This window comes from Tachyglossus aculeatus, chromosome 17 (genome assembly GCF_015852505.1).
Source record: "Tachyglossus aculeatus isolate mTacAcu1 chromosome 17, mTacAcu1.pri, whole genome shotgun sequence".
NCBI classification, from domain to species: Eukaryota; Metazoa; Chordata; class Mammalia; order Monotremata; family Tachyglossidae; genus Tachyglossus; species Tachyglossus aculeatus.
Genome location: NC_052082.1, coordinates 48,094,729 through 48,119,032, shown reverse-complemented (window position 1 = coordinate 48,119,032; position 24,304 = coordinate 48,094,729). Strand labels below are relative to the sequence as shown.

Sequence of the window (24,304 nt, the reverse complement as noted above, 5' to 3'; positions counted from 1 at the left end):
CCAAGCACAAACGGGGAAGGGAAGACAGATTTCTCCAGCTCACCCAAACGCGTAGACGTCAGCTGCTTTAGAGAAAGGCAATTTGTCCTCATCCTTGCCAGGAGTCATTTCCCGGACTATCTCGGGGGCCAAATAGCACAACCAATCATGGGGCAGCTTCAGTTCATTCTCACGCCTGATGAAAACCAGAAACAGAAAGAAAGAAAAACAAAGCCATAGGAGAACTGAGAAAGAAAGCCTCATTTTAGCAAACATTTCAGATTTTCGAACGAAAACCTTTTTGGCCCTATAAAACTTAGCAATCCTGGGAGATAATAATAATAATAGTGATGATGATGGCATTTATTAAGCCCTTACTAAGTGCAAAGCACTGTTCTAAGTGCTGGGGAGGTTACAAGGAGATCAGGTTGTTCCATGGGGGGCTCACAGTCTTAATCCCCATTTTACAGATGAGGGAACTGAGGCACAGAGAAGTTAAGTGACTTGCCCGAAGTCACACAGCTGACAACTGGCAGAGGCGAGATTTGAACCCATGATCCCTGACTCCAAAGCCACTGAGCCATGGTGCTTCTCTAAGATGAGAAGAGGGAGATGAGGACCTCACTTGAGACAGCCTGGTTTGCTCTATTTATTACTCTATTTATTTATTTTACTTGTACATATTTATTCTACTTATTTTATTTTGTTAATATGTTTTGTTTTGTTCTCTGTCTCCCCCTTCTAGACTGTGAGCCCACTGTTGGGTAGGGACCGTCTCTATATGTTGCCAACTTGTACTTCCCAAGCGCTTAGTACAATGCTCTGCACACAGTAAGCGCTCAATAAATACGTTTGAATGAATGAATGCTCTGAATTTCACCTCCTTAGGACAAGGTATTAGAAGGGACAAGGAGCTAGGCCTTGCTGCACGGGCTCAGGAAGCAGCAAGTTTATCCTGTAAAACAGGAGAAGCAGAATGGCCTAGTGAAAAGAGCACGGGCTTGGGAGTCCGAGGACCTGGGTTCGAATCCCAGCTCAGATGAGTGACCTTGGACAAGGCATTTCATTTCTCTGTGCCTCAGTTACCTCATCTGCAAAATGCGGATTAAGACCGTGAGCCCCATATGGGATATGGACTGTGTCCAATCTGATTTGCTTGGATCTACCCTGGCGTTTAGTACAGGGCCTGGCTCCAAGGCCCATGCTTTCCCCACTAGGCCATGCTGCTTCTGCTTCTTATGCTCAACCTCCAAGTTTGGAGAAACCTCGCTGAGGGGGCTCAGACTGGAGGTGGAAATCAAAGACCCTCCTGCTCACTTCCAACACTCTTCTAGCCTCCGTGGAGGCAGAATGAGAGGCTGGCAGAGATCGAAGGGTACAGAGGGGCCATACCAGGACCCCCACACCTCAGAGCAGATATTTACATATCACTATACTCTACTGTTTTCCCCCTATGATTTATTTTAGGATCTGTCTCCACAGTTACACAAGAAGCTCCCCATAGGTAAAGATCATGCCTACCAACTCTACTGTACTTTAACAAGTGCAAGGGCATTACCCAGGATGAGCATCCAATAAATACTCTTTACCAATCGGGTGGATTCTGAGCTGAGCCTCAAGAGCAAAATGGGCTGGGTCTTGGCCCAGCCCAAGAGCCAACTCACTCACCTTCCTTCCCGCACCACGCCGGAGATCCCAAACAGCCCGAAGTCTGTGATGACCACTTTGCCATTGTCGTAGAAAACGTTCTTAGATTTCAGATCTTTGTGCACGATGCCTTTGGCATGCAAATACCCCATTCCCTGAAAGACATATCGGTACATTCAATCGTATTTATTGAGCACTTACTGCGTGCAGAGCACTGTACTAACCACTTGGGAAAGTATAATTCAATCCACAGAATCACCTGGGGGAATCTGGGGTTCAGAGGTACAACTCTGCCTGAAATCTACGACTCTGCCTGAAATCTTCCACTTCAGGCTACTACTGGGAGGTCAAAGGGTCAGTGCAGAGAACAGGAGGTGACAGCAAGGTTAGGTAAGCTTCCTTAAAGGAAGTAACTCTGGATTAAGCAATTCTGAACTTCCTTCATGAAGCAGTCACTCCAGTCACCTGCCAAGAGAGTGGCCCGGACCAAACTCTGCCCAAAGTAGGGGCAACAAACACCCTCTCCCCAACTGCCCTGACCCAAACACAGCTTTCTCCCCGCTACAGCAGCATGCCCAAGCTTTTTCAAGCTTGAATCTGCCCAAGGAATCACCCTGTAATCATTGCAGAATGGTCCAATTTAGGTTTCATTACCGGGGGATGGGCTCAGCCTGCTGGGATGACAACCCAAGTAACTTCGGGGCCTGCAGGAGAGAGCTGGTGGATTATCTGAAGGCAAACTAAAGGCTAAAAAAACATACACAATTTACACTATACAACTCTCAGCTGCTGCAGAGTGAAGGGAAAAACAGGAAGCTGCCTCTTCCATCTCCAAGCCTGAGGATCAGCTCAGAGGGGCTTAGACAATCAGAAAGTCTCTGTAAAGCCCAACCTATGGTTTAGGTCAGGTCTTGGGAGATTTAGCCAGAAATTTAGGCCCCTTCCCTGCTTCAACGCCACTGCAGGCATCCATCCCACCCAGCTGTGAACCTCCCTCTCAGGCCCCACAGCATCCCAATGGGACAGATGCTGAGATCTAATAGAACCCTGTCCCAAACAGGCTGCCCCTCACCCCACTTTTACCCACACCACTGACCACCTCAATTCCCAAGTCCAGCTGGGATGTTTTTGGTTTTATCCCGAAGTTCCTCTAAAGCCAGCCGACTTCTAACCCACAGGGGAGAGTAGCCGGCAATTGGTGTGTTGGTTGGTGTTCGGACAGCCGAGAAACCCGAACATGGCTGGCGCTTTCTCCAGAGTCGGGGTGGGCCGCACTGTGCCCGGTGGCACAGAGCCTACAGCTGGCAGCACCTGGCGACCAATCAGGGTGTCGGCACAGCCAGCGGACCAGACGGTCCCTGGGTGCCCTGCCTTTCTGGGAAACTTCCCCGGGATTCGGCTCCCTCGGAGCGTGGAGGAGTAGGGCGCTCCCAGGCAGGATGGACTCTCCCAGTGCAAACCTTTCCATTCTTGGTGACGGGGCCCATTTTTAGGTTTCCCCTCCCATGCCCTGGGTTACCTTGGAGCCATCAGGCGCCCTGTCAGTCCTATTCACTGTGCTTCACTCTCATCTCTCTTCACCATCGACCCCTAGCTCGGATCTTCCCTTCCACCTGGAGCCCCCTCCCTAGTCACAACTGGCAGACCACCTCAACCCATCTTCAAAGTTCCAATAAAATCACCTGTTCTACAGGAACCTTTCCCTGAATATTCTCTCATCTCCATATTCTTATTTCTCTCCCTTCTGTGTCACTTCTAGACTGTGAGCCCATTGCTGGGTCTGTATATGTTGCCGACTTGTACTTCCCAAGCGCTTAGTCCAGTGCTCTGCACACAGTAAGCGCTCAATAAATACAATTGAATGAATGAATGAACCTAGGCACTTGAGACCATATCCCTAAGCTCTTAGATACTTATCCACCTCAGGGTATGTGTCTGTTTATCTCCTTATTCTCAGAGGCTTCTCCTAACTGTAATTTTTTTTAACGTTTGTCTTCCCTGCTAGGCTGTAAGCTCCGTGAGGACTGGGATTGCATCTACCAACTGTACTGTACTCTCCCAAGTGCTCAGTCCAGTGCTCTGCACACAGCAAGCACTCAATAAATACCACTGATTGACTGAGCTCAGCTCTGCCTGGCTCTAAGGGACACACCCACCAGGGTGCCAACTTTATATTTTGAAGGTGAGGGTGAAAAGGGGACAGGTATTTTTGAGGGGGGAGAGAAAGGAGGACAGGATGACAAGAGTCACCAGGCTCCAAATAACCTTCTGGGTCTTTTTTCAGTCATCATGGAAAGCTCTCGGATCTCCTCAGAAATCTGGACTGAGTGACGCTGTCAGGGAGCGGAGAGCCCCCGCATCATCCTTGGGGAGTTGACCTGTGTGCTAATGCCACCTTAAAAGTCATCTTACCTTGATGATCTCCTGAGCAATCTGTCTCGTTTTGTTAATGTCCAGGGCCGTTTTGGGATCCCTCACAAATGAGTGCAGTGTTCGCCCTTTGCAGAAGCTGCAGGAGAAGATAAGGCTCATTTTCAATCCCCAGTCGGGGATGGGGAGTTGAACTTGGGGACCTTATGTTGGGCTTAAGAAATCTCCTTTAAGAAACATTTAGGTACTGTTCTTGCCCAACCGAATACTGAAATTTCCAGGGCTGGCAAATCCCCCCACAGACATCCCCAGAGGTCCGGATTGGTAAAGTCCCCATTTCACAGATGAGGCAACTGAAGCGCAGAAGTGAAGTGACTTGCCCAAGGTCACACAGCAAGTGATCGGCAGAGCCAGAATTAGAACCACTGTCTACTGGTTCTATTGTCACATTATTATCAACATTTACTACCCCCAGGACTTCTGAGCAGGCCTGTGGAATGGCAGCAGACCCCAGCGAGACCGAGAATGCCAGAAGGACTGGACGAGAGCCTGTGTTGTGCCAAAAGAGTCGGAAGGACCTCGGTTCTAGTCCCGGCTCCGCCACTTCTCTGCTGGTGACCTTGGGCAAGTCACTTCTCTTCCTCTGTGCTTCCTTTACCTCATCTGCAAAATGGGGTTTACGACTAGCAGCCCCATGTGGGATATGGACTGTGTCCAACCTGATTACCTTGTATCTATCCCAGCGCTTAGAACAGTGCGTGGCACATAGTGAGTGCTTAATGAATACCATAAATAAAAAAAAATAAATAAAAGGGCTGGCTCACCTGGTGATGATGGCGAGATGCGGGGGGTTCATGCAGGCCCCCATGAAGAGCACGACATTCTCGTGGCGGGTCTGCCGATAATTCATCACCTCCTTCTTGAACAGCTTCAGGTGGTCCTGGTTGTGGCCGTCCACCTCCAGCAGGCGGATGGCCACCTCCCCGTGCCACTTGCCACGGTACACCTTGCCCCACCGCCCCTGCCCAATGGGCTCTCCCAGCTCCACCTGCTCAAAGGGGATGTCCCACTCCTGCAGGTAGACGCTGGTCTGGCTGGCTTTGCGGGAGATGGTCCCCTTCCACGGCGGCCGCGAGTTCGGCAGGTCCTCGATCTCATCCTCGTCGTCCTCCGGCTCTGACTTCGCGGCCTCCTGTTCCTCCGCCTGGGAAGAATCCAGGGCCCGGAGCTATGCATGGTGCCACCCAACTCCATCCCTCTCTCTCCATCCCCGTATCGTGGCCCGAGGGGCTCTCTGGAAGCTCTCCTCCGCTCGGAACCACCAACCTCCCAACACCCTCTGAGATACCCCCAACCCTGTGCCCCCTCCTCAATTCATCCATGTGGACCTGTGTGGGTTGGCTACATTTGACTGTGAGCTCCTTGGAGGTGGGGAATATGTAGCATCGTCACGCTTGGCACATAGTAAGTGCTTAACAAATACCATTATTATTATTATTATTATTATGCTAGACTTCACAAGCGTCCAGTACAGTGTACTGCACCAAGTAGATGCTCCACAAATGCTACTACAAATACTATTGACTGTTTGCCTGTTCTGATAGAGACCTTAAAGCGGGTACCGTGTCTATTCTTTAACAGGTGCCCCAAGGGGCAGGGACTCTGCTGAGCCTCCTAAGGGCCAAGGCACTGTGCTGAATGCCCCAGGGACCCAGTATTTTGTGCCCCCAGATGCCCTGGGCAGTTTGGGGGGTGTGGGGAGAAGGGGGAGGTTGTGTCTTGCCCATGATACCATCATGAGGTCCACAAAGTCACTCACCTCTGCTTCATGCTCTTCAGCCGCATCAGTTTTCGGCTGATCACTGGCACTAGGGAAAGAAAGACGGTTTGGCTTTGAGACAGACTGGCCGGACTGCGAGAATTAGAAGCTGGGAGAGAAATAATAATAATAATAATAATAATGTTGGCATTTATTAAGCGCTTACTATGTGCAAAGCATTGTTCTAAGCCCTGGGGAGGTTACAAGGTGATCAGGTTGTCCCATGGGGGGCTCACAGTCTTAATCCCCATTTTACAGATGAGGTAACAGAGGCCCAAAGTCACACAGCTGAAAATCGGCGGAGCCGGGATTAGAACCAATGACCTCTGACTCCAAAGCCCGTGCTCTTTCCATCGAGCCACGCTGCTTCTCTTCATGAGAAATCTCGACACTCCTCCGTAGCCCTGGCCAAAATTCCAGGCAGACACATGACTGTTTCCTCATCCCACCCAAAATGAACCAGGATCTTGAAAGAAGTCACGTTCCCCGTCCAGTATCTTTAGATATTTTTATGTCCCTCTCCCCTATTCGAGCTTAAGCTCCTTGTAGGCAGGGAACAGGTCATTTTGTTATTCTGCACCTCCCAAGCATCCAGTACAGTGCACCATGAGGATACTCAACCATTACTCTTTCCATGACAGTTTCAAAATGGTAGCAGGATGGGGGAAATTTACTATCTCCGTTACTTCTCTGAAGCTGCAGAGCTCGCAGGGAGAAAGACTCTGCTTCCAGGGGGAGGTCTACATTCCCTGCAATTTAGTGTGCTGGTCATTGACTCACGCTCACTGTGGGCAGGGAACGTATCTGTTATATTGGCAAGCAGAGTGGCTTAGCGGAAAGAGCATAGGCTTGGGAGTCGGAGGACGTGGATTCTAATCCCGGCTCCGCCACTTGTCTGCTGTATGACCTTGGGCAAGCCACTTAACTTCTCTGTGCCTCAGCTACTTCATCTGTAAAAATGGGGATTACGACTGTGAGACCTGTGTGGGACCACCTGAAGCAGCGTGGCTCAGTGGAAAGAGCCCGGGCTTTGGAGTCAGAGGTCATGGGTTCAGATCCCGGCTCTGCCAATTGTCAGCTGTGTGACTTTGGGCAAGTCACTTCACTTCTCTGGGCCTCAGTTACCTCACCTGTAAAATGAGGATTAAGACTGTGAGCCCCCCATGGGGCAACCTGATCACCTCGTAACCTCCCCAGCGCTTAGAACAGTGCTTTGCACATAGTAAGTGCTTAATAAATGCCATTATTATTATTACCCTGTATCTACCCCAGCACTTGGCACATATAAGCAGCGTAGAGAAGCAGTGTGGCTCAGTGGAAAAGAGCCCGGGCTTTGGAGTCAGAGGTTATGGGTTCAAATCCTGGCTCTGCCAATTGTCAGCTGTGTGACTTTGGGCAAGTCACTTAACTTCTCTGTGCCTCAGTTTCCTCATCTGTAAAATGGGGATTAAGACTGTGAGCCCCTCATGGGACAACCTGATCACCTTGTAACCTCCCCAGCACTTAGAACAGTGCTTTGCACATAGTAAGTGCTTAATAAATGCCATCATTATTATATAAACGCTTAATACTATAATTATTTATTATTATTATTTACTCTTCCAAGCACTTAGTACACTGCTCTGCACACAGTAAGTGCCCAGTAAATACGACTGACTGACTGACATTAAACCTTGCTGCGCGGCATCAGGAAGGAACCTTTGCAAGTGTGAGTTCCCGATTCTAGAAAGAAAGCTGGAGTGATCTGAGAGAGAAATGAAATTCAGTGTCTTCTCTAAAGCACCGTAAACAGACCAGAAAACTCTCTGCAAACTGTTTTCCAAGAAAGAAGCCCATGACACGTTGCAAGCAATTAATGGGCAACTATCACTTCCTTCTGTCTTTAATTTATTTCCGTAACTGTTTCTAGATTGGCCACTGTAAGATCTTTGAGGGCAGAGATCGTGTCTGCTAATTCTATCAAGCCTACCCAGGGGTTCAAAGCAATAAGCACTCCGTAGATACTATTGATTGATAGATACTAAGGAAGTAATATGGCCAAGTAGAAAGAGCACGGGGCTGGATGTCAGAAGACCTGGGTGCTAATCCTGGCTCTACCACTTAATAATAATAATATTAATGATAACAATGGCATTTATTAAGTACTTACTATGTGCCAGGCACTGTTCTGAGCGTTGGGGTACATACAAGATAGTCAGGTTGGAGAAAGTCCCTGTCACTGTTCTGAGCGTTGGGGTACATACAAGATAGATTGGAGACAATCCCTGTCCCACATAGGGTTCACAGTCTTAATCCCAGCGCTTAGAACAGTGCTTTGCACATAGTAAGCGCTTAATAAATGCCATTATTATTATTGTTATTTTACAGATGAGGGAACTGAGGCCCAGAGAAGTGAAGCATCTTGCCTAAGGTCACACAGCAGACAAGTTGCAGAGCCAGGATTAGAACCCATGACCTTCCAACTCCCAGGCCCATGCTCTATCCACTAGGCCGTGCTGCTGTGTGACCTTGGGCAAGTCAATTAACTTCTCTGGGCCTCAGTTACCTCATCTGTAAAATGGGGATTAAGACTATGAGTCCCATGTGGGACGTGGACAGTTTCTAACCTGATCAGCTTGTATCTACCTCAGTGCTTAGTATGGTGCCTGGCACATTGAGAAGCAGCGTGGCTTAGTGGCTAGAGCCCGGGCTTGGGAGTCAGAGGTCATGGGTTCTAATCCTGACTCCACCACTTATCAGCTGTGTGACTTTGGGCAAGTCACTTAACTTCTCTGTGCCTCAGTTACCTCATCTGTAAAATGAGGATTAAGAATGTGAGCCCCACGTGGGACAACCTGATTATCTTGTATCTACCCTAGTGCCTAAAACAGTGCTTGGCACATAGTAAGCGCTTAGCAAATGCCATCAATGCTATTATTATAGTAAGCGCTTAACAAACACCATTAAAAAAAAGGAAGCCACTCAGAAAGAGATTCCAGAGCAAACCCTATGTTCTTGGCACATAGTAACTGCTTAGCAAATACTATCAATATTATTATTATAGTAAGCGCTTAACAAATATCATTAAAAAGAAAAGGAAGCCACTAAGAAAGAGATTCCAGAGCAAACCCTATGTGTTTGGCACATAGTAAGTGCTTAGCAAATAACATCAATATTATTATTATAGTAAGCGGTTAACAAATACCATTAAAAAGAAAAGGAAGCCACTCAGAAAGAGATTCCTGAGCAAACCCAATGTGCTTGGCACATAGTAACTGCTTAGCAAATACCATCGATATTATTATTATAGTAAGCGCTTAACAAATACCATTAAAAAGAAAAGGAAGTCACTCAGAAAGAGATTCCAGAGCAAACCCTATGGGCTTGGAACATAGTAAGTGCTTAGCAAATACCATCAATATTATTATTATAGTAAGCGCTTAACAAATACCATTAAAAAGAAAAGGAAGCCACTCAGAAAGAGATTCCAGAGCAAACCCAATGTGCTTGGCACATAGTAACTGCTTAGAAAATACCGTCAATATTATTATTATAGTAAGTGCTTAACCAATACCATTAAAAAGAAAAGGAAGCCACTCAGAAAGAGATTCCAGAGCAAACCCAATGTGCTTGGCACATAGTAACTGCTTAGCAAATACCGTCAATATTATTATTATAGTAAGTGCTTAACAAATACCATTAAAAAGAAAAGGAAGCCACTCAGAAAGAGATTCCAGAGCAAACCCAATGTGCTTGGCACATAGTAACTGCTTAGCAAATACCATCAATATTATTATTATAGTAAGCGCTTAACAAATACCATTAAAAAGAAAAGGAAGCCACTCAGAAAGACATTCCAGCGCAAACCCTATTCATTCATTCAATCGTATTTATTGAGCGCTTACTGTGTGCAGAGCACTGTACTAAGCGCTTGGGAAGTACAAGTTGGCAACATATAGACGGTCCCTATGGACTGTAGGAGACACAGGTCCAGTAGTCTGCAAACTCCTGTGGGCAGGAATTGTGTCTACCAACTCTACTGATCTGTATTCGCCCAGCCACTGACTGGTTGACTGCTTCTGGCCCAGAGAAAAGTTGGAGTGAAATTGCAAGCCCAAGCTTGGCTTCCATAGGAGCAAGGCCTTGTTTCCCAGATCCTCCTCCGGACGCACAAGTCTCGATCAAAAAACGAGCCACCCGACCTGCCATCTGTTTCGTGCCCCTGGGCTGGCAGATGCCCCCATCCCCTGCCAGGGACAAACCAAGAGGGAGAAATGCTTACCGGAGGTCGTCCGTTGGGTTGAGGGGCTGTGTCACTTGGGGTGGGATGGAAATTTCTGGAGAAAAAGAAAAGGCACAAAGATGAATCTCCTTTAATTTTACCAGTTGTCCTAATGCCCCTTCCAGAAATATCCGGTGGGAGAGAATGAGCACGCTAATGTAGTTTTCTGAGCCAACTGGTTTCCCATCATGTCATCATCATCATCATCATCAATCGTATTTATTGAGCGCTTACTATGTGCAGAGCACTGTACTAAGCGCTTGGGAAGTACAAATTGGCAACATATAGAGACAGTCCCTACCCAACAGTGGGCTCACAGTCTAAAAGGGGGAGACAGAGAACAAAACCAAACATACTAACAAAATAAAATAAATAGGATAGATATGTTCAAGTAAAATAAATAATAATAATAATAATAATAAATAGATAGATAAATAGATAAATAATAAATAAATAAATAAATAATAAATGTCATGGGTTCTAATTCCGGCTCCGCCACTTATCAGCTGTGTGACTTTGGGCAAATCACTTAACTTCTCTGGACCTCAGTTACCTCATCTGTAAAATGGGGATTAAGACTGTGAGCCCGCCGTGCGACAACCTGATTACCTTATATCTCCCCCAGCACTTAGAACAGTGCTTGGCACATAGTAAGTGCTTAAGAAATACCAAAATTATTATTATCTTTTAGACTGTGACCCCACTGTTGGGTAGGGACTGTCTCTATATGTTGCCAACTTGTACTTTCCAAGTGCTTAGTACAGTGCTCTGCACACAGTAAGCGCTCAATAAATACGATTGATGATGATGATGATCATTTCAGCACTCTCATCTTCATTTCATTTAAATCAGCAAAAGGTCACCCCAGGGCTATATTCATCCCCCCCAACTTCTCCTTCCTCGCAGGTTGGCCCAGAGATGAGGTGACTTGTCTCATCTGTGTGACCTTGGGCAAGTCACTTGGGCAGCAGCGAGCCTAGTGGAAAGAACACGGACCTGAGGCTCAGAGGACTTGAGTTCTAATCTCAGCCTCGTCACTTCAGCTAATTAACTTCTCTGTGCCTCAGTCTCCTCAGCTGTAAAATGGGGATTCAATACCTGTTCTCCTTCCTGCACAGGCTGTGAGTGCCAAAGGGGACAGGAACTTTGTCTGACCTGATTGATTTGTATCTACTCCAGTGCTTAGAACAGTGTATGACACATAGTAAACACTTCTAGACTGTAAGCCCACTCTTCTAGACTGTGAGCCCACTGTTGGGTAGGGACCGTCTCTATATGTTGCCAACTTGTACTTCCCAAGTGCTTAGTACAGTGCTCTGCACACAGTAAGTGCTCAATAAATATGACTGAATGAATGAATGAACTTAAATATCATAAATATATATGAAGCAGCGTGGCTCGGTGGAAAGAGCCCGGGCTTTGGAGTCAGAGGTCATGGGTTCAAATCCCGGCTCTGCCACTTGTCAGCTGTGTGACTTCGGGCAAGTCACTTCACTTCTCTGGGCCTCAGTTACGTCACCTGTAAAATGGGGATTAAGACTGTGAGCCCCTCATGGGGCAACCTGATCACCTTGTAACCTCCCCAGCACTTAGAACAGTGCTTTGCACATAGTAAGCGCTTAACAAATGCCATTATTATTACTATTATTATAAAAAAAATTGTCTGTGCCTGTTTCCTCACCTAGAAAATGGGGATTGAATTCATGTTTTCCACCCTACTTAGGCTGCGGGCCCCTTTTGGGACAGGGATAGAATCCAATCCGCTTATCCTGTACTTACCTCAGTCCTTAGTACAGTTCTTGGCACATAGTAAGTGCTTAAATGCCACACTTACTATTATTACTACTACTACTATTAGAGGGCAGGCCGGAGAGGCTATGGGAAGAAGCATTTATCCTTTACTCCTAGCTTTATCCTCACTCCTCCCTCTCCAGGACCACTAATCTCACCACAGACTTCACCACCTGAGTGAAGAGCCATCTGACTAAACTGGGGACCCTTCCGCACCGAGGCAGGCGGCCGGACCAGATGACCTCCGGAGGTACTTTCGGTCCTAGGAGTTGATGACTTTTCATTATGCTGCCATGGGTATAAATGAAAACTCTCCCCGTGGTTTCTTAGCACCATCCAATGTCCACGGCACACAAGCACAAGGAGTTTCCCTTCATCCTCTGCCAAGTTGGTCTTGAAAGATCACACCTCAACGCAGACTCCACCGGAGTAACCTGGCTGGCCACGTCTCTGGCCAGCCTGTACATATCTATTCTACCTGTTTTACCTGCATTTTACCTGTGCATATCTATTCTATTTTTTTTTTATTTTGTTAGTATGTTTGGTTTTGTTCTCTGTCTCCCCTTTTTAGACTGTGAGCCCACTGTTGGGTAGGGACTGTCTCTATATGTTGCCAACTTGGACTTCCCAAGCGCTTAGTACAGTGCTCTGCACACAGTAAGCGCTCAATAAATATGATTGATTGATTGATTGATTGGACGGGGCGGTGTGTCCGCAATTCTCTGAGATTTTAACTGTCCCTCCCTCACCAGCTCAGAATTCTTACAAATACCATCTGGGCCTTGAATGGCTGCTGGGCTTAGAGAAGCAGTGTGGCTCAGTGGAAAAGAGCCCGGGCTTGGGAGTCAGAGGACATGGGTTCTAATCCCAGCTCCGCCACATGTCTGCTGTGTGACCTTGGGCAAGTCACTTAACTTCTCTGAGCCTCAGTTACCTCATCTGTAAAATGGGGATTAAGACTGTGAACCCTACGTGGGACAACGTGTTCACCTTGTATCCCCCCAGCGCTTAGAACAGTGCTCTCTGCACATACTAAGCACTTAACAAATGCCATCATTATTATTATTATTATTCTCTGGGCCTCAGTTCCCTCATCTGTAAAATCTGTGAGCCCCCAGTGGGACAACCTGATCACCTTGTAACCTCCCCAGTGCTTAGAACAGTGCTTTGCACACAGTAAGCGCTTAATAAATTCATTCGTTCATTCATACAATTGTATTTATTGAGCGCTTACTGTGTGCAGAGCACTGTACTAAGCACTTGGGAAGTACAAGTTGGCAACATATAGAGACGGTCCCTACCCAACAGCGCCATCATTATTATTATTATTGTTATTGATAAAGGCTCCTCCCTCTCAGCGGAAGCCCGGGAAAGGGTCCCGGAGAGTTGCCCAGGCCGAGGTCTCTGTGGGCGCTCCCCATTCATTCATTCATTCAATCGTATTTATTGAGCGCTTACTGTGTGCAGAGCACTGTACTAAGCGCTTGGGAAGTACAAGTTGGCAACATATAGAGACGGTCCCTACCCAAAAGCGCCATCATTATTATTATTATTATTATTGATAAAGGCTCCTCTCTCTCAGCAGTAGCCTGGGAAAGGGTCCCGGAGAGTTGCCCAAGGCCGAGGTCTCTGTGGGTGCTCCCCAGCGGGCTTGGGGTCTGGTTCAACCTCGCACCCAGACCCGAGAGAGTGGCTGCTGATTTTGGGAATCTTCCCGGCCCACCCTCACCGGTGGAAACCCGTAGGGGCAAAATGGATAATAGCAATAATAATGACACTTGTTAAGTGCTTACTATGTACCAGGCACTGTTCTAAGCACTGGGATAGATTCAGGTTAGTCAGGTTGGACATAGTCCCTGTCCCATACGGGGCTCACACTCTAATTCCCCATTTTACAGATGAGTCAAAGCCTTCGTTTCCTCTTCTGTAATAATAATAATGATGGCATTTGTTAAGCGCTTACTATGTGTGAAGCACTATTCTAAGCACTGGGGAGGAGACATGGTGATCACGTTGTCCCATGGCGGGGGCTCACAGTCTTAATCCCCATTTTACAGACGAGGTAACTGAGGCCCAGAGAGATGAAGTGACTTGCCCAAGGCCAGACAGCAGACATGTGACGGAGACAGGATTAGAACTCATGACCTTCTGCCAGGCCCGTGCTCTATCCATTAAGTCACGCTGCTTCTCCAAGTCCACAGCATTCTGGGTCACTGTCTCCCTACTGGTCCAGCTCTCATGAGGCCCCATTTATGTGGCTGATTTGGAGCCCGTGGCTTTATAAAATTTACAGCAAGGGCAGAATTGTTTTTTTAAAGTTTCTGTAGACAGTTGGACTGTGAGGATTGCTACGCCCGCAAACGTGCATGGTGGTGATGATGATGTTGGTGGCGTGGGAGGTATTAAAGACTGCCTCCCCCTCTAGCCTGTAAGCTTACTGTGGGCAGGGAATGTGTATGTTTATTGTTATATTTTACTCTCTCAGGCACTTATTACAGTGCTTTGCACACAGTAAGTGCTTAATAAATACAACTGAATGAATGCGTGTGTGTGTTCTCACATTTACACATGTATAATACTAATAATGGTGGCATTTATTAAGTGCTTACTATGTGCAAAGCACTGTTCTAAGCGCTGGGGAGGTTACAAGGTGATCAGGTTGTCCCACGGGGGGCTCACAGTCTTAATCCCCATTTTACAGATGAGGGAACTGAGGCCCAGAGAAGTGAAGTGACTTGCCCAAAGTCACACAGCTGACGAGTGGTGGAGCCAGGATTTGAACCCATGACCTCTGACTCCAAAGCCTGGGCTCTTTCCACTGAGCCCCGAGCAGATACAACATAATACCCAGTTTCCATATCCCACACTCAGCTAAAGGAAAAAAATCCCAAACGCCAATGAACAAAATAGCAAACCTTGGAATTGAAAGCCCCATCCGAAGGCTAGGGCAGCCATGAAAGCAGACTTGGCTCAGATCCTCAGGACCTCCTTCCTCTACCCTAACTGTCCCCCTGTGTGGGACATGGATGTGTCTGATTTCTTTATCTTGCATCCATCCAAATGCTTCATACACTCTACGGGCTTAATAAAGACCACAGCTACCGCAGGCTGATGCATTATTCATCCAAATAGAAAATCCATCCCTGTAGCTTTGGCCTGAATTAATTCAGGCCAAATAATTCATTAGGTCTAAATGATCTTGTTTAACACTGTGAGGATCATATTCTTACCCCCTACCATTTCCCCCATCCATAAGGTATCTGAATGCCCGTCTCCCCCATTCGATTGCGAGTTCTGGCAAGGATCGTGTCTACCAACTCTGCATTCTCCTCGGGCGTTAGTACAGTGTGCTCTGTACTACGTTTAATACGTTTAATTGATTGAATGCAATTAACTGAGTTAATCCCCATTCTCCAGCTCCCTTAGTCCCGTGGAACCCCAGTCAAACCCTCTTCCACTTCCCCAGTAATGAAGGGGACAGAACGCAGAGTTGAACACCCTCCCTCTCTGAACTCAGATGTTCCCTGGGAGGAGGAGGAGGAGGAGGAGAAGGAGGAAGAGAAGGAGGAGGAAGAGAAGGAGGAGGAAGAGGAGGTGGAGGAATAGGAGGAGGAGGAAGAGGAGGTGGAGGAAGAGGAGGAGGAGGAAAAGAAGGAGGAGGAAGAGAAGAAGGAGGAGGAAGAGAAGAAGGAGGAGGAAGAGAAGAAGGAGGAGGAAGAGAAGAAGGAGGAGGAAGAGAAGGAGGTGGAGGAAGAGGAGGAGGAGGAAGAGAAGAAGGAGGAGGAAGAGAAGAAGGAGGAGGAAGAGAAGAAGGAGGAGGAAGAGAAGAAGGAGGAGGAAGAGAAGGAGGAGGAGGAAGAGAAGGAGGAGGAGGAAGAGAAGGAGGAGGAGGAAGAGAAGAAGGAAGAAGAGGAGAAGTCCCATTCTGGACTTGTTCCCAAAAGTTCCTCCCTCTAAAGACCCAGGGCTTCTTGAGCCTCAGCCACATCCCCCAGAGGGCATTAAAATGGTGCCATGCTGTAGCTTCAAATTTGGCCAGTACTCAAAAATATCATAATGGGGAGGCTTAGGAGTGTAACACTGTCCGAAGACCAGGGGATACAGGTAGAGGAAAGGACAAAGACTCTGAATCCAACCTCCCGCTGCCTGCCAATGGAGTCCTTTTCCCAAGTACAACTAGAGAGAGAGAAAAAAGGCGGAGCCAGAAAAAAAGCTGCTCTGCCCACCCTGCCTGACCCCTCCTTCGGAGCTAGACAGAACACTATCAGAAGCTTCTTCTCCATGCATCCTTCCACGCCAACTTCAGATCCCTCAAAATCCCGTCCAAGACCGTCACAGGACACAAGACTTGCAAAGGCAAGCTGGAAACAGGCAGTCAGAGCACTGGGCGGTTAGTAGAATTAAAGCAACAACTCACCTGGGAAGATAAACTGTTGTCTATGATGAATGTAGTGGGCAGCTTTAAACAAAAAAGGACAGCTAATCACACAGGCAGAACAGCACACACAGGGAAGAAGGTCAGGGGCCGTCAGCGGCGGCCCCGCGCCAGTCAGTGAGTTAGCTTCGGTGATTTTGCGGGAGCATTAGGTTAGGAGAGTGACCCCCAAGTCTCCTCTTTGGTGAGGAGTGGAGGGCTCAGAGGTGACGGGCAGTCAGCGGGAAAGAGCGGAAGGGCCGGGAGGGAGGGAAATATAAAAAGAAAAGAAGAGGCTGGTGAGGTTGTGGCTCTGAGAATCCCTGCTCATCTCTGGCGGAGGGTGGATGAAATGGGCTCAGGGGAGAGTAAAATGTTTCCCACACTCCTTTGTGGCCGGCCCTTGTCTGGCCCCTGGCCTCACGGCAGGGCGGTGGAGCTCACCGGACTTCCAGTCCAGAAGCCTTTGTGCATTCAGCCTTCTCTGCTCAATGGGAATGTGGTGCCGGGAAAAGTGGACTGTGGTCCGTAACCCGGTGAGCCTGCTTCTCTGACAACAGTCAGCTCCTTGGTGAGCACCCAAATTGGGCCTTCCTCCCTTGGTTTAAAGTGGAGGCCCCCTAATTTCCCCCTTGACCTGCTCAGAAGCTAACATCTAACTTTGGCACCCACTCGGAGTGTGTCTGGAGCAGCCAGATTGGGAGCAGACAGCTACCCCTGTTTGATAGTTCATCCGGAACGATCTTTCCTGCTATGGCTATCAGAGTAAAGCAGGGGCTCATCATGCAACATGCATATTACAGTGAAAGGAGAAATGACAGGGAGAAGCATTTTATTTTCATCTCTAAAGGTCTTAGACAAAAAGCCAAAGAAAGGGACCACAAGCTCCATGCTGTTGATGCACTCTTGGGGACAGTAATCGGGCATATCCCAGTGATCTGACCAGATGGATGGGGCTTGAAGAGCTTGGGTCTTCAACCATAATCACATTTGATGTGACCAAACCATATATCGTGTTGGATCCTCTCCCCTACTGACCTTGATAATAATAATAATAATAATAATAGCATGGCTTAGTGGAAAGAACACGGGCTTTGGAGTCAGAGGCCGTGGGTTCAAATCCCGGCTCCACCACTTGTCAACAGTGTGACTTTGGGCAAGTCACTTCACTTCTCTGGGCCTCAGTTCCCTCATCCGTAAAATGGGGATGAAGACTGTGGGACAACCTGATTACCTTGTATCTACCCCAGCACTTAGAACAGTGCTTTGCACATAGTAAGCGCTTAACAAATACCATTATTATTATTATTATTATTATTATCTTTAGAGCCTCGCTGTCCGGAGCAGACGGGAGAGCCTGGTTCCTTGGGGGCAGACACTACCCTGCTTTCTAAACCAGGCCTTCACGGCAGAGGGGCTGAGGGTGAGTTAGGCCCTTCGTCTGCAAAGACTCCTGGCAAGACCTGACCTGGTCTCAGAGCCCAGACCTCCCCCCAGCTGGCCACCCCACACCCACCTGGAAAGTTACCTGGAAAGTTAAACCTGCTGTCCCGCTGGGTCATCGGCGAGGGGTTGGGGGGAGTTGTGGCACTGGAGGGGTTGGAGGAGTGGAATGGGGCTGGAGAAGACGGGGTGGACGAGGTGGTGGACGATGGATTGCTGCTGGAGTCCAGGTGGTTTATGGCAGGCGGGTGCTCCTGCAGAGCGACAGAAGCAGGCGGGATCTCAGACGTCGCCAGAGGGAAGGAGGCCCTGATGCCCACCCTCTAGCTCCACTCCTGCCCAGCAAACGCTCTGCCATGGGCTGAGGTTCCAGCTGGCATACTGGTTGACCAGCTGTACCTGGGCCAGATGACAATGAACCATTCCTGAAGGGAGGAAGAAGTGCATGGAAGTGTGGAAAGAAAGAGGGGAAATGGGGAAGACTAAGTGCATCCGAGTGCGAGGGATTCAAGCTGCAGCAGAGTGTCGCCGGGCTGCCGAGAGAGACCACCGGGACCCAGAGCCCCCACTTCTGACATGCCCCATGCACACAGGGTGGGGGGATTTAATCAGTGGAAGCATACGGCCTCAACGTTTCTTTAGAACATCGTGTTCCCTCCACCACTGGACAAGCTGGACTCTGAACTTTGTCTTGTAAGTTATATTTGTACTTATTTCATCTTTCCTACTCCCTTTGTCAGTCAATCATATTTATTTTGCCCTTACTGTGTGCAGAGCACTGTACTAAGCTCTGGGAAGAGTACAATATAACAGACACAGTCTCTGCCGCCCACAACGAACCTACAATCTAGAGGGGGAGACAGACATGAATATGTATCAATAAAATTACAGATCTGCACATACGTACTATGGGGCTGGGAGGGGGGAAGAATAAAGGGAGCAAATCAAGGTGGTGCAGAAAGGAGTGGGAACAGAGGAAAGGAGGGTTTAGTTAGGGAAGGCCTCTTGGAGGAGACGTGCCTTCAATAAGGCTTTGAAGTCAGGGAGAGAAATTGTCTTTCAGATATGAAGAGGGAGGCCATTCCAGGACAGAAGCAGGACATGGGCGAGGCAGACCTTCCCATTTTGCCACCAGGTTAAGTCCGCGATCTGAACTGGGCCTAGCCTGCATCGTTCTGCTGCTTTCTGATTTTCCTCTTCAACAGGAAAATCCTTCCCCTTCAGAAAGTGAGCACCAGGCGGGGCAGGGACAGTGTCTAATTACTGTATCCCCTGCCAGCAGTCGGCACAGTGCTTGGTAACCAGTAGGCACTTAAATAACAGTATTATTATTAATTATAAGAGTGACATTGATATTTGTTAGTGTTATTAACAACAACAAAATTTCTACCTATTGGTGAAGTTGGCCAGGCTAATTTGCCGATCCAGTGCTAAATTCCCCATTCTATGTGTGGTGCGCATGATCTGAACTGGGTGTTTTGGGGCCCAGCCTTTGCAAAGAAGTCATCAACAGCCTCTTAGCTTGTATCGATCCCAGCGCTTAGTACAGTGCCTGGAATCATAATAAGCGCTTAACAAATACCTAAAAACAACCCTCTGGCAAGGTGGGGCGAAGAGAATGATTCTGTTTACTGGCCCTTATACCAGTTCTGTCTATTTTTCACCCTGGTGTAGTTAGCAGGCATCAGTAGACACTCACCACAGTGACTGCACTTGCAGCTGTGAAATAGGGGCCCTTTGATGACGATGATGATGGCATTTATTAAGCGCTTACTATGTGCAAAGCACTGTTCTAAGCACTGGCACTGTTCTTAGCGCTTTCTAAGCTGATTCTGTCACACCTCAATGAGTCAAACGTGTACATAATCCCAGCTCCCAGCCCAGCCTACCTTTTTTGTGAGGGCTTTGGGAAGGGTTCCAAAATGGGGTTCACCAGACCTGTCCACTGGGTTATTGATGTCTGAAGGTACAGATTCCGTCCTCCTGAGTTTAGGTACTGGAAGGCAGAGAGGAATGTATTGTTTCAGTATTTTCACCTTAGCGAGGAAAGAAGGTGGGATAAAGAGCAAGAAACTTACAGGGCAGGAATGATATTCTGCAGGCTGGGGCTTCTTTTGTGCATTTATTATGACACTTTAATCTGTAGAAGAGAGACCAATATTAGCAAGCAAAGGGCATGGATCAAGGGAAGGAATCAGACACTTCCCTTCCCCCAACGCTTGTGCTGGATCTGCACTTCATTCATTCATTCAATCGTACTTATTGAGCGCTTACTGTGTACTACGCACTTGGGAAGTACCAATCGTCAACATATAGAGACAGTCCCTACCCAACAGCGGGCTCACAGTCTAGAAGGGGGAGACAGTTGGGAGAACACACTCTTGTTTCCAGAAACGTGGAACTGAAAATACTATTAGAACAGCTCTGTAGGTGGAATTTCTTGACTTTCTTCATAATTCCTTCTCTTCCAGCCATGGTCTTCCTCGGAGAGGAATAAAGGAGGGGTGGGGGTAGAACTTTTATTCATTCATTCAATTGTATTTCTTGAGCGTTTACTGTGTGCCTACTAAGCTCTTGGGAGAATGCAATACAACAGTAAGCAGACACATTCCCTGCCCATAACGAGTTTTCAGTCTAGAGGACAAGTCAAGTCTGGGGAAAATGCCTTTGAGTAAAAAGGGCAAGGTCCCTAGAAATCTTTGCTGGGTTACTATTGGCCTCTAGATCTCGACATAGAAAATCCAAATTAGCAAGGGCCAGCCTGGCAGAGAGGGGCTGTAGTGGACCTTAGACTGTAAGCTCATTGTGGGTGGGGAACATATATACCAACTCTGTTGTATTGCATTCTCCCAAGTGCTTAGTACAGTGCTCCGCATTGATGGTGATACCTAGAAAAGATGAGGGGGCTTCTGAATCCACCTTCTCACCCTGACAACATCTGAGACCTCAGATTTCCCCTCCGCATACTGGGACCACCATCCTGATCAAATCGGCTACAAGAGGGGCTGGAAGGGGGTACTGGTGGCTCCCGACTTCTCTTCAAAGCCCTCCTTTTGGCACCCAGATTTCAGGGACCCCCTTTCAGTGCAGGGAACCACCACTCTCCCATCTCCCCTCTTGCTCTCCAGCTAGTGCTCCCATCCTTCTCCACATAATATGTAGGTTCCAAATGTCATCCCAGTAAGGCCTTGTGTTCTTGTTCTTTTCGCTTCAAGCATCATTTTCAGTCACTGCTCCTTACTGCATCTCAGTATCCCACTTCCCCTGGATATACCCCAGTCACAAGGACCCATGCCAAAATTTCAGGAACTCCAGGGAATCAGACTCCACTGTGGGGAACAGGGGAGGAGCAAAGGTAATCCTTGAGTCCAGCACGCTCTCTGACCCTCTGTTCCCTATTAATCTCCTGAACCAACTAGGACACTTCTGGACCCCACCCCTCTGTCACCCCCTCCCATACACCAGGGGCTTAGACCATCAGGAGTCCCGCATGGAGGAGGCATGGGCTGGGGGGACTGTCTCACCTGCAGTGCTTGCACTTCACCCCAAACATCATACTCTTCTGACACACATGGCAGACCTGGGACAGCCAAGACTTGGTGGAGAACCTAGGGGAATAAAATCCCACAGCATAAAGGTCAGAGTCCAGTGGGAGTGAACCGGATCCAGAACAACAGCATTTTGGGCCTGGCCCAAGGAACCGAGGAGGCACCCGTGTGATTGGGTGGAGGAAGGAAGCGGGTGCCAGTAGAAGATACTCCCTGAAAGGACTAGTCGGATCCCCTTCCCCACAATTCCAGGTGGAAGAGTGCCAGGATTCCTCGCAGGAATTGCAGCCGTGATGTTGCCATCTGTTCTTGAAATCCTAATAAAAGATCAGGGCCTCTGCAGTGGTTTGGAGGGTGGGAGGACGGGGGGAGAAAAGTGCGGAGCCCCAGGCTGGGAATGGGGCACCGGCAAAACCTGCTGGGTAGTTTGCTGAGTTGAGTGGGTTAAACGAAGGTGCAGGAACTAAAGAAGAAGCAGAAAGGCAGCAATTTAATAGGTGTGGGGAAGGGAGGATAGAGGAGAAAGGGAAAGGAAAGGTAGGGAGGGAATGGGAGAAGGGGAGAGAGAGAGTCAGGAAAAGAGATAGGTGGAGAGCATAAAAAAGGTGATTTTTCCAATGACAGAGTTAGAAAGAGGGAGGGCTTTGAGAAGAGGGAAAAGGATTACTGGTCCAAAAACAGGCTGATGCTGACATGAAACTTGGATCAGTTGGATCTGTTCAAACTTGGATCTGTGCTTGAAAAAAATAAAGCAAACTGCCTCATTCCCAGAGCATGGTTTGCAGCTAAGAACAGCACTGCCCAAGTAACCAAACTCTTAGAAAAATCAGGTCCCTAGAACACGAGTCTGGAAGTCAGAAGGATCTGGGTTCTAACCCCAGTTCCACCACTTGTCTGCTGTGGGGCCTTGGGCAAGTCACTTAACTTCTCTGTGCCTCACTTCCCTCACCTGTAAAAATGGGGATTAAGACTGTGAGCCCCATGTGGGACATGGACTGTGTCCAACCGGATTAGCTAGTATCTACCTCAGCGCTCAGTCCAGTTCCTGGCACATGGTAAGCACTTAATGAATACCATTAAAAAAACTGCTAACTACTTCTCTGAGGTGTGCTGAGACCAGACTTTCTGCTGACAGATGGGAAGGGGAGGCGGAGGTTGCCTGGAAGGCTATGTCCGGGACAGAATTTCCAATGTTCCGAGCAGCTCTGGAGCAGCGTCAGAAATGGGGAACTGAGGCAGACTTTGCTCCCGTTGCAGCCCCATGGGCATCCTTGCTTGGGGAGGGCGGGAGGCGGCGGCACACAATTTCTTCCATGCTCCAGGGCAGGAGACCCCCCCCCCCCACCCCCACCCCGCCCCGCAAGTTCCGGGCAGTTTGGATGAATTCATGGGCAAAAGCCCTGAATAGCTTCAAAAGGAATAATAATAATAATAGCAACAATTGTGGTATTTGTTAAGTGCTTTCTGTACTAAGTGCCGGGGTGGATACAAGCAAATTGTTTTGGACCACAGTCCCTGTCCCACACGGGGCTCACAGTCTTAATCCCTGTTTTACAGATGAGGCAACTGAGGCACAGAGAAGCAAAATGACGATCAAGGTCACATAGCAGACAAGTGGCAGAGGCAGTAGCACCAGTCTTTCTGATTCCCAAACCCTTGCTTTATCCACTAGGCCATGCTGCTTCTCACGGGGGGGGTTGGAGAAGCCTCAGAGAGTACATAAATTAATGAATAAAAGGTCCGGGGTGGGCTGGAACAGAGAGAAAATAGGGGCTTTACAAGGACCAGCCATAATTCTCTGCTGCTTCTTTGAGCCAGAGAATCAATCATATTTATTGAGCGCTTACTGTGTGCAGAGCACTGTACTAAGTGCTTGGGAAGTACAAGTTGGCAACATATAGAGACAGTCCCTACTCAACAGTGGGCTCACAGTCTAAAAGGTGGGCTCGCAGTCTAAAAGCAGCAGAGAAGCAGCGTGGCTCAGTGGAAAGAGCCCGGGCTTTGGAATCAGAGGTCACGGATTCAAATCCTGGCTCTGCCGATTGTCAGCTGTGTGACTTTGGGCAAGCCACTTAACTACTAAGTTAACTACTTAACCACTAAGTTAACCACTTAACTACTACTACTACTTAACTCCTAACTACTACTAACTCCAGCGCTTACTACAGAGCTTTGCACATAGTAAGCCATATATAAATGCATAGATAAATGCCATCGTTATTACTCTGGGCCTGAGTCACCTCATCTGTAAAATGGGGATTAAGACTGTGAGCCCCTGTGGGACAACCTGATCACCTTGTAACCTTCCCAGCGCTTAGAACAGTGCTGTGCACATAGTAAGTGCTTAATAAATGCCATCATCATTATTATTATTATTCTGAGGGCGGAGATTTGAGGAGGATGAAGCATTTACACAGGCCTCCGAGACCACTTCTCAGTTGAGTAGCAGCTCACTGCTCGACTGCAGCTCCGGCCCCGGCCCCTCGCAGCCCTTCTCTGCCGCAGCATTAGCCCTGCTCTGAGGGGCCACTGCCCCAGTGCAGCACTGCCACTCCCGACGTGGCACTGGCTTTCCACGGCACTTCCACTTCTCTGTCGCGACTCTGCTCTGCCTCAGCACTGGCGCTGCGGACGATCCACGTCTCTGTCGGCAGACGCACCTGGTCCCTAACAGGCTCTGACTGCTGAGCCACAGCCCGCTCTCCCGAAACGGGGACGCTCAGTCTGGCTTACCTGTGGGTTACCGAGAGGCCAATGTCTCTTCGTACCATCTGGGGGGATCCTTGGGGGATATCTGGGGGCACAAGATTGAGATTCCGACAGGTAAACCACACATCAGATGGCAGAGTGAATCCCAGCAGCAGCTATGTAAGCTTAAATTTGGGGGCTTCAAGCAAACCCCAGAAGGCTCTAATGACTCCATTGGCGACAGAGGGGGTTGGTGGGGTGGGAAGGGGGCGTGCGGAGGTTCTTGTGACCACTTCAGAACAGCCACTTTAGGACAACCTCCCCCATGCTGGACAATCATCTCC

General features: G+C 48.4%; 1 protein-coding gene across 4 annotated transcripts in view; it reads right to left on the bottom strand.

Annotated features, from left to right (window-relative positions):
* The window catches only part of KSR1 (kinase suppressor of ras 1), a 162,320-nt gene that overhangs the window by 15,621 nt on the left and 122,395 nt on the right, over window positions 1–24,304 (bottom strand). For 3 of the 4 annotated variants that reach the window (XM_038758760.1, XM_038758759.1, XM_038758758.1), the window contains 12 exons: window positions 24,006–24,066; window positions 21,249–21,332; window positions 19,803–19,864; window positions 19,614–19,720; window positions 17,810–17,978; window positions 16,285–16,326; window positions 10,077–10,131; window positions 5,816–5,864; window positions 4,821–5,200; window positions 4,039–4,135; window positions 1,648–1,781; window positions 44–175 (listed from right to left, as the gene is read on the bottom strand). In XM_038758760.1, the coding sequence (XP_038614688.1) occupies window positions 44–175; window positions 1,648–1,781; window positions 4,039–4,135; window positions 4,821–5,200; window positions 5,816–5,864; window positions 10,077–10,131; window positions 16,285–16,326; window positions 17,810–17,978; window positions 19,614–19,720; window positions 19,803–19,864; window positions 21,249–21,332; window positions 24,006–24,066 (1,372 nt within the window). The remainder of the gene's footprint in view (window positions 1–43; window positions 176–1,647; window positions 1,782–4,038; window positions 4,136–4,820; window positions 5,201–5,815; window positions 5,865–10,076; window positions 10,132–16,284; window positions 16,327–17,809; window positions 17,979–19,613; window positions 19,721–19,802; window positions 19,865–21,248; window positions 21,333–24,005; window positions 24,067–24,304) is intronic. The other variant, XM_038758757.1, reaches the window with a different exon arrangement.